The sequence below is a fragment of the Anomaloglossus baeobatrachus genome, chromosome 1, assembly GCF_048569485.1.
Source record: "Anomaloglossus baeobatrachus isolate aAnoBae1 chromosome 1, aAnoBae1.hap1, whole genome shotgun sequence".
Lineage (NCBI taxonomy): Eukaryota > Metazoa > Chordata > Amphibia > Anura > Aromobatidae > Anomaloglossus > Anomaloglossus baeobatrachus.
In genome coordinates this window covers 279,277,437-279,292,363 of record NC_134353.1, presented here as the reverse complement: position 1 = coordinate 279,292,363, position 14,927 = coordinate 279,277,437, and the positions used below count along the sequence as shown (strand labels likewise).

The following is a 14,927-nucleotide window of genomic DNA, read 5'->3' as shown; positions in this document are numbered from 1 at the left end:
GACTGGTAGGCCCAGGAGGTGGATCCACTGGACCGAGCACCCCACCTGGAGGACAGGGTACACGGTAGCTGGAGCACTAACGTGGCAGGAACGGGTGCAGGTATCAGGAAGCAAAGACAGGACCAGGTCACTAAGGTCACAGTGTACTTTAAGGCAGTAATAGGAAACAGGAACAAAGACCTGAGCACTTAGCTCACAAGACAAGGCATAGAAACAAAAGCGATGATCAGGCGCCGCCCACATGGAGAGGCCAGTCTTATATACTCAGCACAGCCTCAGGTCATTTCCTGTTGCAGCAGTGCTGGGGCTATAAGACCAGGTGAGTGGGCGCGGCCCGGTCCTATACAGAACATTAGTCAGAATCAGACTCCTGAGACCAGGAACAGGACTCTGGGGAGCATGAGCGGGAATGGCAGGCGTGACCGGTGGACGCATGGACTGGACCAGTGAGGAAGGAGCGGTGGTGCGACGCAGGTGTGACTGGCTCAGTGGTTACGGAGCGGTGCCTGGATGGTGAGGCCGGCTTAGTAGGTAAGGAGTGCTGCTGGGACACCGGGAGCGTGACAGATAGCGAGGGACAGGGGGCTCCTATACTGTCCCTCACACTAGGAGACCTTGGGCTATCCCTAACCTCCTAACCTGCAGATAAACCTGGATGGTGGAGATGCCAGAGTCCTGTACCTTACTATTCTCCTGACCATAATTAAAGGGAAGGAAGGGGCATGAGTGTGATGGCAACACAGCTAAAGACTGACAGGAAAAAACAAAACTCAGATACACTGGAACAAACAGGAAGAAACTAAGGAGAAAAACAAGAAAAGTAAGGCAGCAACAAAAGCTGAGGTTATGGAAAATAGTTTCATGTCACAGGTCATACACCATGACAAGACTGACCACAGAAAGAAGATACAATATACCGTATTTTTCGCTTTATAAGATGCACTTTTGTTCCCCCAAATTTTGGGGGAAAGTAGGGGGTGCGTCTTATAAGTCGAATATACGGGGGGGAGGGGGTATATATATATATATACACTGCAGGGTCCGCTCTGGAGCGCTGCTGGGGGCAGGTAAACACTGTGGGCAGCGTTAGATCTCCTGCTCCCGCTCATATAATATGCACAGTCGCTGTCCATCACCATGGTGCTGAAACCGCACCGCAGTGACATGCTGGGGCAGCGGTGCATAATATATGAGCCTGCGTCCCACTGTGATGGCATATGCCCCCCCTGTGTTAGATATGGCCCCCATGCTGCTGCTCATCCGAAAATAAAAAAGCTTTACTTAACTCCTCCAGCGTTTCTCCCCGGTCTCCTGCTTCCACTGTGATCAGGCATGCAGAGATGAAGTCACTCTGCTGTGCCGATCACATGACCGGCACCAAGAACCAGGGAGTGGAGGAACAGAAGCACGGAGGGAGACAGGAGGGAGATCAGCACTAGAGGAGGTAAGGAAAGAGTGTTTTATTTTACTATGGGCAGCAGCATGGGGGCGATATCTAACATAGGGGAACGTGTGCAATCCATAGGGGGCCATAGGCAGCACAGGGGAACGTATGCAATCCATAGGGGGCCATAGGCAGCACAGGGGAATGTGTGAAACCCATAGGGTGCCATAGGCAGCACAGGGGAATGTGTGCAATCCATAGGGTGCCATAGGCAGCACAGGGGAACGTGTGCAATCCATAGGGGGCCATAGGCAGCACAGGGGAATGTGTGCAATCCATAGGGGGCCACAGGCAGCACAGGGGAACGTGTGCAATCCATATGGGGCCATAGGCAGCATAGGGAAATGTGTGCAATCCATAGGGGGGCCATAGGCAGCACAGGGGAACGTGTGCAATCCATAGGGGGCCATAGTCAGCACAGAGGGACGTGTGCAATCCATAGGGGGCCTTAGGCAGCACAGGGAACGTGTGCAATCCATAGGGGGCCATAGGCAGCACAGGGGAACGTGTACCAGCACAAGGGGGCTATATTCAATATAAGAAGGCCATATCCAGATTAAGGGGTCTAATTTTAGGATGGGGGGCTATGTGGGAGATATACCCTATATGATTTGTTAGACGGACACTGGCATTATAAGATGGACCCCATTTAACATTAAAAAAAAAAATCTATTTTCCTTCACCAAATTTGGGGGTGCGTTTTATAATCAGGTGCGTCTTATAAAGCGAAAAATACGGTAGTTATTTCTGCATCAGCGAGTTCTCTCTTAGGCCTGAAACACACATCCGTGAAAACCACGTCTGTGTAAAACGGGCCGTTTTTCGGGTCCGTTTTCCGTTTGTTAGGTCCGTTTTTATGGTATGTGTGGCCTGTGTGTGTATCCCATATGCTAGCCGTATGTGCGTGTGGAATGTCCGTGTGTGCGTGAGTGAAATAACTGACGTGTGTGTGTTGTCCGTGTGAAATGTACGTGTGTGATGCAAAATGTCGTTACTACATGTCGGAAGACAGAGTAGCGGGATGAGAATGAACTCGGGTGAACTTCACTCGACTTCATTGTCATGCCGCGGCTCTGTCTTTGTGCCGTGTACTGATTAGCGGTCACCTGTGACCGCTAATCCCCTGAGTGACTGAAGTGTTCCCCCCTCTCTCATACTCACCGATCCCCGATCACCGGCGCTGCACGGCATTCACACTGCTCCGGCGGCTTTTTCTAATTTGAAAAAGCCGGCCGCTCATTAATCAATCTCGTATTCCCTGCTTTCTCCCCCCACTGGCGCCTGTGATTGGTTGCAGTGAGACACACCCACCACGCTGAGTGACAGCTGTCTCACTGCACCCAATCACAGCAGCCGGTGGGCGTGTCTATACTGTGCAGTGAAATAAATAAATAAATTCAGGGTAATTCTGGGCGGCTGCTGACTGATATTGTTAGGGTGGGGGGCTCCCCATAACGTGGAGCTCCCCATCCTGAGAATACCAGCCTTCAGCCGTATGGCTTTATCTGGCTGGTATTAAAATGGGGGGGACCGCACGCCGTTTTTTTTAATTATTTATTTATTTCACTGCACAGTATAGACACGCCCACTGGCTGCTGTGATTGGGTGCAGTGAGACAGCTGTCACTCAGCGTGGTGGGCGTGTCTCACTGCAACCAATCACAGGCGCCGGTGGGCGGGTAAAGCAGGGAATGCGAGATTGATTAATGGGCGGCCGGCTTTTTCAAAATAGTAAAAGCCGCCGAAGTTTTTATAACAGCCGTGCAGCGCCGCGCCGGAGATCGGGGAACGGTAAGTATGAGAGAGGGGGGGGGGAACTGACCGACAGACAGCTAGAGGGACAGATAAGACAGAGAGACCGACTGACAGACATAGAGACCGACCGACGGACTGAGGGAGAGAACGAAACAGAAAAAGAAAAAAGACCGACATCACAGGAAAACAGCACAAAACGTACAGGGAGCAAACAGAGATGCGTCCGCGTCACTCGGACGTGCGCACAGACCCATTGACTTTCATTGGGTCCGTGCTGCGTGTTGCGTGCAGAAAACGGACATGCTGCCGTGCAAAACGCACACAGGTACGGATCACGGACACGGACAAACGGACATGCATCAAAAACGCACGTGGAGCTTTTATCATACAATAACATTGGTGCACGTTTGGCCGTGTCTCCAGTATACACGGAAATGGACCAAACACGCACGTGTTTCACGGATGTGTGTTTCAGGCCTTAGGCAGCATTTTGCTCATTCTATTGTAAGCAGCCTATGTGAAATAATTATGCCAACATTGCCACTATTTGTATATACAAATGCCAACATATTTCACAGCACTTTACAGTGATATTACTTACTGTTCCCACCATAGGCTCACAATCGAAATTTCCTATCAGCATGATGGTGGATTGTGAGCAGAAACTGGAGTACCCACCCAAACACGGTGAGGACGTACAGACACCACTAGTTACAGTTGTGTGATGGTGTAATAAAACCTGGTGCCATTTTCATCAGGATAAATGTTCTCAATATCTATCTTTAACAATGTACTCTTCAACAAAGAGGAAGTTCACTAAGCAAACAGAACATAATTTGCTTAAAAAAATAATTTATTAAAAGGGTTATTTCACAAACAACATTTATGACCTAATTACAGAATAGATTGTAGTGTGCACAAACTAGTAGGAGCTGCGCTCATGCATGTGCACTATCCATAGACCTTTGCAAGTCAATAACGAGGTGGTCATGCAATTCTACTACCGCTTACTTCACACAAGGGCATGGGAGCGTTGGTCATGCACGTTCACTACCTATGGAAATTTAGAAGGGAATGCAGAGTTAGTCACCTATGTGCATGACTGTTTTAGGGGCATGGAATCCCCCCCTTCCAATCTGTTGAACTTCCAACCATCATATATTTACTTTGTTGCCTATTCTGTTTATTCACGGGATAACGTCTACATATGGTACCGGGACAAACATGACTAAAGCATCTTTGGGCACCTGATTTCTTCAGGTTTATACAGCTTTAAATTATTTTTATTATAAGTAGTGATGATCGAACCTGAACTGTAAAGTTAGGGGTCCGTACCGAACACCAGGTGTCATAGTCTCGGACCGGAACACAGACTTTTACTTGTATGTCCAGTTCCTGTTCTGGTTTACCATCTGAATAAAGCTTGTTGAAAGGTTGCAGAGCAGCCAATGACCAAGCTTTTCCCATGTGGGTACCTCCGGCCCTATCACAGCCATGTCAAGTATTGGCATGGCTGTTATTGGCCAGGAAAATCACTGTCAGCACAGGCAAAACAACAGCTACAGGCTGCAGCCTCCACCCATGAGTTTTACCATGGGTGGATATTAAAATGGAGTAGGTTCTACGCCATTTTTTAAATTATTTAAATAAATAATTTTAAACAAATGTGTAGTGTCCCCCCCATTTTTGATAACCAGCCTGGGTAAAGGGTGTTATTATCAGGATGGGAGAAGTCATGGATATTATCTCCCCCTGCCTAAAAATACCAGCCCGCAGCTCTTTTTACACTATTATACAGCAAACAAAACTGCAACCCATCATAGACGCGAACACAAGGTGGGGGGGGGTGTATAGCAGTCTGCAACCAATCACAGACTCTGGCACAGCGTGTGGGTGGGGGAAGCAGTGAATATTAATGAACCTTAATAAGCAGGCCTGAAAAAGAGTCTGATTGCAGTGTGATCCTCTGGGAAACATTTACTCTTAAATTAATATGTATAACTACCATTTAACTTTCATTTGTAGCCCCCTAGTGCTTACTACAGCCATTTTACAGCAATTTTACAGCCCAGAATGCCTCATCCCCTTCGGCCTGCATGGGGTTCATTGTCTGGGGTTAAGTTCGGGATCAAGTTTGGCTGTTGAACTTGATTTTTTTTAGTCCATGCTGTGTCCGTGAACCTGAATATCCACAGGTTAGCTCATCACTATTTATAAAAGTTTCTGAAAGTAATATTTTGGGGAGGATTAATACCAGAACCTAGCGGCATAACTTGACGCTCATGGATCCCAGTTCATAAGCTCCAACAGGGCCCCCAATTATTGCAAGTCATTAATAGCATTTCACTTTTTATATAGGAAAAATTGACTTTTGGGGCTCCTAGGCTCCACGGTCCATGTGTGATCGCAACCCCGGCACCTATTGTAGTTACATCCCTGCCACGAACAATTTGCCATGGTAAACATTTCCCCACTGGAGTTTTTACTACGCCGTTAAGAAGTATCGGTTTCCAATGACTGTATTGAGGCGTGCACAGGTTTTACAGACATGGAGCTATGTATCACACGGTTTCCTGAAAATGCATTCTATCAATAGGCATCATACTGTTCACATCTGTTGAATAGACTTAAATACTGCTGTAAACCCCCCATGCACCTGTGACTATTAAGTGCAAACATGAATAGATCCTCATAGGGAAAATATCAGCTCATTATGGCGTCAGTCTCTAACAATGAAGGAAAATATTTTTATGATCACTGCGCCTTTAAGAGTAAATAATTGAAAGGCTTTCAATAGAAGCAGCATTCCCTTATGGTAAAGCCCCACTTTTCTGTGTCATTCACTACCTGATAAAGGCAACATTCTACGTTGAATAACCATTCTGAACATCTATTTAACATTTTGCTCAATGCTTGCATTCAACATAATTAGCTTTTTTTTTGTTCATATTCTTTGATTTCAATACCAGCCAGGCTGTAGTGTCAGACAGTGGCGCATTTCATGTGCTCAAAAGAAAAAGACATTATAAAACTATGTAGGAAAGGCTGGGCTGCCCTTGTGATGTGGTTGGAGCCAGCAGATTGTTTGCTTTGGGAAGAACCTCGGCAGACCACTGATCAATGTGCTACGTGGGGCTCAACATCAAGCTAGACCAAGGCGTTTATAAGTTGTCGAAATACAAATGCTCTACAGGCTTTGAAGAATGGGTCATTACTTAACCTGCCTCAAGCACACGGAAGAATCAATCGTTTCACATTTTAATTGAAATGGTAATTACGTTTCATCATGAAGTATCCACCTATGACTGTTATTGACTAGCACTAATAAACAACAAAAATGAAATTTGGTCGTCAGGGAAGTGATAGGTGCTCAAGTTTGTACAGAAATGACTGAAGTGAAGGAGGATCAGGTTGGTTAAATTTCAAAGTCCAGTCCTTTCTTTCTCTCAGGAGAAAAGGAGTTGATAGATTTGTCTGGTTGGTTTACTTTGCCCATTGCAAACACATGAAGGCTTGGCCAATGTGTGCGGGAAAGTTGGTAGAGATTGCTGTTGACCATAAGCTACTGTATCTAAGGAGTATAGCAATGTAAAAAAAGCATAGCATTTCTCTGTGTATGGATGATCAGGGTAGATCCAGTCCCGTAATTGGAAAGATATGTACAAGGCTCTCCAATGAGGTGAAATAGCTATGGTGATTTATTTTGATAGTACATAGCAACCCAAAATGCAGTGAGAAAACATTTCAGTCACATTCATACCTTTATCAGTTCACAGATTGCTGGGGAAAGTTGCCTGAAAAGCTGGTGTAGGTGCAGACATGCGGTGTCCACCACAGTAGTAAATAGCGCCGCTTTTAAAACAGCTTTCCTCAGCAATCTGTGAACTGATGACGCTCTGAATATGACTTAAACGTTTTCACTCTGCATTTTGGATTGCTATATACTATCAAAATAGTTTACCATTGTTATTTCACCTTATTGGAGTGCCTTGTCCCCATCTAAGGAGCATATACCGCTTAAATCTCAACCTTACCACTCAACTGATCCATTTAATTTCCTAGTGCAACCACAATCTGACAGTCCTTACTTTCACTACCGCCATGCAAAAAATATGTTTCATACCTTTCCTTTTCTTATCGTAGTGATGCTATTAGAGAAAAGGGGTCAAGAGATAGTTGGTCCCATGCCCCTTGCTACTGGGTAAAGAGAACCTTATCTATCTAGAAGGGAGGTCCACAGTAAACAGACAATGTGTAGATAATTAGTTCTTGAAAAAAATTAGAGAATAAACCTAAAGGCCCCGTCACACTAAGCAACATCGCTAGCAACATCGCTGGTAACGAACAACTTTTGTGACGTTGCTAGCGATGTTGCTGTGTGTGACATCCAGCAACAACCTGGCCCCTGCTGTGAGGTCGTTGGTTGTTGCTGAATGTCCTGGGCCATTTTTTAGTTGTTGCTGTCCTGCTGTGAAGCACAGATCGCTGTGTGTGACAGCGAGACAGCAACAACTAATGTGCAGTGAGCAGGGAGCCAGCTTCTGCTGAGGCTGGTAACCAATGTAAACATCGGGTAACCAAGAAGCCCTGTCCTTGGTTACCCGATATTTACCTTTGATACCAGCCTCCTCCGCTCTCACTGTCAGTGCCGGCTCCAGCTCTGTGCACATGTAGCTGCAGGACACATCAGGTAATTAACCCGATGTGTGCTGTAACTAGGAGAGCAAGGAGCCAGCACTAAGCATTGTGCGCTGCTCCCTGCTCTGTGCACATTTAGCTGCAGCACACATCAGGTAATTAACCCGATGTGTGCTGTAACTAGGAGAGCAAGGAGCCAGCGCTAAGCATTGTGCACTGCTCCCTGCTCTGTGCACATTTAGCTGCAGCACACATCAGGTAATTAACCCGATGTGTGCTGTAACTAGGAGAGCAAGGAGCCAGCACTAAGCATTGTGCACTGCTCCCTGCTCTGTGCACATTTAGCTGCAGCACACATCAGGTAATTAACCCGATGTGTGCTGTAACTAGGAGAGCAAGGAGCCAGCGCTAAGCGGTGTGCGCTGCTCCCTGCTCTGTGCACATTTAGCTGCAGCACACATCGGGTTAATTAACCTGATGTGTGCTGTAACTAGGAGACTGGGGGCTGGTCACTGGTTGCTGGTGAGCTCACCAGCAACTCCTGCAGCCACGCTCCAGCGATCCCTGCCAGGTCAGGTTGCTGGTGGGATCGCTGGAGCGTCGCAGTGTGACAGCTCACCAGCAACCTCCTAGCAACTTACCAGCGATCCCTATCGTTGTTGGGATCGCTGGTAAGTTGCTTAGTGTGACTGGACCTTAACACCAAATTCCTTTGACCTGGATACCAAAAATGTAAACAATAAATGGGAGGCCCTTACTTATCCTTTGTTATAAGAACTTTTCTATTCTATGTATGCCTCTGTCAGCTAGACTTTATAACTTTTTCACACTATTGCTACTTCTACAGTTGAAACCAGAAGTTTACACATACTATCTAAAAAGACACATATGCATGTTTTTCTCACTATCTGACATGAAATCAGAATAAACCTTTCCCGTTTTAGGTCAATTAGGAACCAAAATTATTTATATTTGCCAAATGCGAGAATAATGAGAGAGAGAATGTCTGAAGGCATTGTTATTACTTTCTGCAAAATCAAAAGTTTACATAGACTAAGGACGGCGTTACACGGGACGATATATCGTGCGATCGCATGAGCGATCGCACCTGCCCTCATCGTTTGTGCGTCACGGGCAATTTGTTGCCCGCGGCGCACAAAGTCGTTAACCTCCCGAACAACCTCGCTGTCGGCGGCGAACATCCTCTTCCTGAAGGGGGAGGGACGTTCGGCGTCACAGCGACGTCACACAGCGGCTGCCCAATAGAAGCGGAGGGGCGGAGATGAGCGGGACGTAACATCCCGCTCACTTCCTTCCTCATTGCCGGCGGGACGCAGGTAAGCTGTGTTCATCATTCCCGGGGTGTCACACGGAGCGATGTGTTCTGCTTCGGGAATGATGAACAACCGACGGGCAGAAGGAGGAATGACTTTATGAAAATAAGCGACGTGTCAACGAGCAACGATAAGGTGAGTATTTTTGATCGTTCACAGTCGTTCGTAGCTGTCACACGCTACGATATCTTTAACGATGCCGGATGTGCGTCACGGAATCCGTGACCCCGACGACATATCGCCCCATATATCGTAGCGTGTGATGCCGCCCTTAGCGTACTATGCCTTTAAACAATATGGGACAGCCCAGATGATGATGTCATGTCTTTGTAAGCTTTTAATAGGTTTATTGGCAACATCTAAGATAGAGACACACCTGTGGATGTATTTAATGCACAGCTGAAACACACGGCTTCTTTGTGTAGCATGATGGGAAAGTCAAAAGAAAACAGCCAAGATCTCAGGAAGAATGGATAAAAAAATCACTGTCAATCAACAGGCACTGTCGGATTTTTCTTTTTTTCTTTATTATTACTATTAATAAAGAAAAATCCGACAGCACCTATTGCTTGCGCTTGATATTTTATCCATTTATCCTAAGACCAAATATCTACCGAGGATGGAGTGATTTAAGCTGCAGTTGGTGTTTACTATATTATTCATGGAGTTGTGCATGGAGCCAACCCCATCAGGGGAGCCACAAAGGCTTTCCACAAAGGCCTTACTTTATCCATAGGTGAAATGATTCACCCAATGCGGCGCCTCTGTGTTTTTTTTGTATTTTTCTAAAGATCTCAGAAAGAGAATTGTGGACTTGCACAAGTCTGGTTCATGCTTGGGTGAAAATTCCAGATACCTAAAGGTGCTTCGTTCATCTGTACAAACAATTATACGCAAGTACAAACAAGATAGGAATGTCCAGCCATCATACTGCTCCGGAAAGAGACTAATTCAACTGCAAGCAGAAAATTCACATACTGTGCGCTAAAACACAAACGTGAATATCTCTGCACTGGAGTGGCGCAAAGCACAAAGAAAAAGAGTAGCAGATCAAGTTTTCATCTCAGAAATATTACTCATTCCAGTATTGGATATGATTTGATGTAAACTAGCAGTTATTTTCCTTGTATATCAACCATACTAATCCAAAGCCTGAAATGTTCAAGAAAAAAACTACACAAACATATTTGAAGATAGTCTTACTTTAATGATTTTGTATATTGTCTTAAATGCTCCTTCATTTCCGGATCTTTTTCATAGGATTCCAGTAGAGAGTGGGCTTCATCGTGGTGATAACAGTAGATCTTGTATACCTCTTCTAGTGGACATTTGATCTCTAGAAATAATTCACCTGCAGACAAGTATCATAACTTTTATGAATATAATACGCACTGCTGTCATAATGTGAATATATATATATACAGTATATATAGTATATTAGCAAAGAGAAGAGAGAAATAGCAGGATGAAAAGGTACTACACAAAAGCTAAATGAGCAATCGACATTTCCAGCACTTTCCCATTCAAGGCTATGTGCGCACACTGCAGATTTGTTTCTCCAGAAAAAAACGCACCCTCTGGCAGAAAAATGCACCTACCTGCGGAAAAAACACCACCAAAAACGCATGCGATTTTACCGCGTTACGCTGCATTTTTAGTGCGGAGTCCGCGTTTATGCCTGCAGTTTTGTCACTGCGGTTTTTTAACATTGACAATGGCAAAACACAGGGAAAAACGCAGAAAAATGCAGAAAAGAAGTGATATGATAATTCTTTTTGCAGCAGAAATTCTGTACTACTCCCTTCAGCGGAGAGCATAAATAGGCTCTAACCAGAGTAGAAAGAGACGTAGGAGGCCCCGCTGCACAACTGAGCAACAAGACAAGTACATTAGAGTCTCTAGTTTGAGAAATCGACACCTCACAGGTCCTCAACTGGCAGCTTCATTAAATAGTACTTGCAAAACACCAGTGTCAACGTCTACAGTGAAGAGGCGACTCCGGGATGCTGGCCTTCAGGGCAGAGGGGCAAAGAAAAACCATATCTGAGACTGGCTAATAAAAGGAAAAGATTAATTTGGGAAAAAGAACACAGACATTGGACAGAGGAAGATTGGAAAAAAGTGTTATGGACAGACGAATCGAAGTTTGAGATGTTTGGATCACACAGAAGAACATTTGTGAGACGCAGAACAACTGAAAAGATGCTGGAAGAGTGCCTGACGCCATCTGTCAAGCATGGTGGAGGTAATGTGATGGTCTGGGGTTGCTTTTGTGCTGGTAAAATGGGAGATTTGTACAAGGTAAAAGGGATTTTGAATAAGGAAGACTATCACTCCATTTTGCAACACCATGCCATACCCTGTGGACAACACTTGATTGGAGCCAATTTCATCCTACAACAAGACAATGACCTAAAGCACACCTCCAAATTATGCATGAACTATTTAGGGAAGAAGCAGGCAGCTGGTATTCTATCTGTAATGGAGTAGCCAGCCCAATAACCAGATCTCAACCCTTTTGAGCTGTTGTGAGAGCAGCTTGACCGTATGGTACACAAAAACTGCCCATCAAGCCAATCCAACTGGTGGGAGGGGCTTCTGGAAGCATGGGGTGAAATATCTCCAGATCACGTATCCATTTTTAGTACGTTTTATTATCTACTCACAATTTGCTTAGTAATATCATTTTAGTGGAACATGCAATTTTGGAGTAAAATAGGTTAAAGACAATAATAAAGAATATTTTTGTTATTTAGCGCAAAATATTATGGGCCACATGTGCCATTTTGAGGAATTTGATTCTATCTATCTATCTATCTATCTATCTTGATATCTAGCTATCTCTCTATATCTCTATCTATCATCATTATTGTAATTGTATTATTAAATTAATTTTTGATTACAGAATAATACTTGAACAATGGTGCTATAATATTAGGCATTCTGTTGGATATCTTATATGGTAACTTTTACACATATTTAAAGATAATATTCATATTCACATTTGTGTATTTCATATTCAAAGGTATATTCTGGTACCATGAAGTTATCAGCTTTCCACTGGATAGGTGATAACTTCTTGATCATTGGTGATCCGACTGATGAGCTTCCATTGCACGTTGTCCTTTGTCTGAATGGGATGGCAGTGCACATGCTCTACCTCTGTACCAATTCTCTATAGGACTTCTGAGACAGCACTTGGCTTCCTCGATAGTCCCAAAGCAAATTAACAAATCAGTAATTGAACATGTACACTATAGCTCCATTAGAACAGGAGAAAAAAGTGCCCATCCAGCAGACTGGTGAGGGTCTCCATAGTTGAACCCTCCACTGTAGATACGTGATAACTTTTGGTTATCAGAACACCCCTTTAATAATATGGAGGCAACATTTTAGCAGTTAATCAGAGATGTTCATGGAGTCTTTGGCTAATGGCAGTACCAGCAGTCATGAATACTGCCTTTGTGTATTGTGATGTAAAGGACAACATGAAAGTATTTCACGCTGAAAGCTAAACAAGTCGCCTAAAGATTATCACAAGGTACATTCAATTAAAGAATAATCACAAAGACAAATATTGTTTTGGGCTCAACTTGAAAACCTTCTCCTGGGATAAAGTTTTCTTGTTGCTGACATAGCACAATAGGCAGGACTATATGACTTGTGCAATGGTAATATCCACTTCTTAGAAGAAAGGTGACACATTTCAGTATGACACAAGTGACCTCAAACCTGAGGCTCCCAAACAGTTGTGAACTTGCGTGAACCTGTGGCGGGAACAGCTGGAGATTCACAGGTTTAACACCTATATGGAGAGGAATGTAGCTATGTATACCAAGTAGTAAGTGGCCAGTTTTTCTTTTAAAAGAGTTTAGAATCTAGCAATGTGGATATTGCCATAGACTGAATATCTTGACTTAGAGGAATTTTCCAGTAACATACATTTAAAACCTGTTAACTGAATTGGTGATAAATGTTGTATTAGAGGGGGATTAACTGCTGGGACTCCCACCAATCACTGAAAAAAGGAGAGCTTATCCCCTCAATGATAGAACGACAGCATGGAAAGTCTAAAAAAAGTTTAAAAAAAGTTTTGGAAAATTTAAAAAAAGTAAAAAAAACTAAAAGTTCAAATCACCCCCCCATTTGCTCCATTAAAAATTAAAGGGTTAAAAAACTAAAAAAATATACACATATTTGGTATCGCCCGATCTATCAAAATATAAAATCAATTAATCTGATCGGTAAATAGTGTAGTAGCAAAAAAAAATCCAAATGCCAAAAGTAAGTTTTTTGGTTGCCACAGATTTTGCAAAAAATGCAATAACAGGCAATCAAAACTTAGCATCTGTGCAAAAATGGTACAGTGAAAAATGTCAGCTCGGGACGCAAAAAATAAGCCGTCACTGAGCCATAGATCCCAAAAAATGAGAACGCTATGGGTCGCGGAAAATGGCACAAAACGTACGCCACTTTTTTTGGACAAACTTCTGATTTTTTTTTAACTCCTTAGATAAAAGTAAACCTATCCATTTTTGGTGTATACAAACTCACACCGAACTCAGGTATCACACCAACACATCAGTTTTACCATTTATTCACTGTGTTCACTATAATATCTCAAAACCAATAGTGCAATCGCTCATTATATGGTAAAACTCATGATTTCATTTACAAGTACAGCTCATTCTGCAAAAAACGAGCCCTCACATGACCATATTGACTGAAAAATAAAAAAGTTACGGCTCTCGGAAGAAGGAAGGAAAAAAAAAAAGCGCAAAATTGGCCGGTACTTTGTACAAAAGCCTTTGGTGGTGCCAGCTTCAAGACACCTCCTGTATTGAGAAAGTAGTCACATGCATTGCTCAGGTGTGATTTTGGCCCATTCTTCCACACAAATATTTTTAAAATTCTTAAGGTTCCATGGACTCCTTGCATGAACTCTGAGCTTTAATTCCTTCCATAAATATTTTATTGGATTCAGATAAGGTGGCAAGGGTATTGTAGCAGGTTTATTTTCTTTCTCTGAAACCAATTGAAAATTTGCTTGGCTGTGTGTTTGGGATAATTGTCTTGATGAAGTGTCAACCCTTGTTTCATTTTCATCATCAATGTCACGGTACATGTATCCATCCATCATTTCTTCAATCACATGAAAAAAGTGCCGTATGCTGAAAAACAGCCCTACACTATTATGCTCCAACCTCCAAACTTCACTGCTGGTATAGTGTTTTTGGGGTGATATGCAATACATTTTGGCCTTCCAACATGGTGTATTTAATGGCAACCAAAGAATTCAGTTCACAGGCTTATATAAATATTGTTAAGCAAACTTTAAACGTACTTGAACATGCTCTTTGTTCAGCAGTGGAGTCTTGCTTGGTGAGCGTGCATACAGGCCATGGAGGTTGAGTGCATTACTTATTGTTTTTTTTTAAACAATTGAACCTGCTTATTTCAGATCTTTCTGTAGCTCTCCACAGGTGGTTCTTGTCTCTTGGACAAGTCTTCTGATAATTCTTTTTCCTTCGCTGTCTGAAATCTTGTGAGTTATGGTCAGTTTATGGTGAAATAATGTTCTTTCCACTTCTGGATTATGGTTCCAACAGTACTCTCTGGAACCTTCAAGTTTAAAAATTCTTCTGTAACCAATACCATCAGTATGTTTTGCAATAATAAAGTTGTGAAGGTCTTGAGATATGTCACTGGTTTTACCCATCATGAGATGTTTCTTGTGTGGCACCTTGGTAATGAGAT

General features: G+C 43.5%; 1 protein-coding gene across 1 annotated transcript in view; it reads right to left on the bottom strand.

The window, feature by feature from the left end:
- The window catches only part of ARHGEF38 (Rho guanine nucleotide exchange factor 38), a 169,830-nt gene that overhangs the window by 92,417 nt on the left and 62,486 nt on the right, over positions 1-14,927 (bottom strand). Inside the window, exon 4 of the mRNA XM_075336792.1 lies at positions 10,374-10,521. Coding sequence (XP_075192907.1) covers positions 10,374-10,521 — 148 coding nt within the window. The remainder of the gene's footprint in view (positions 1-10,373; positions 10,522-14,927) is intronic.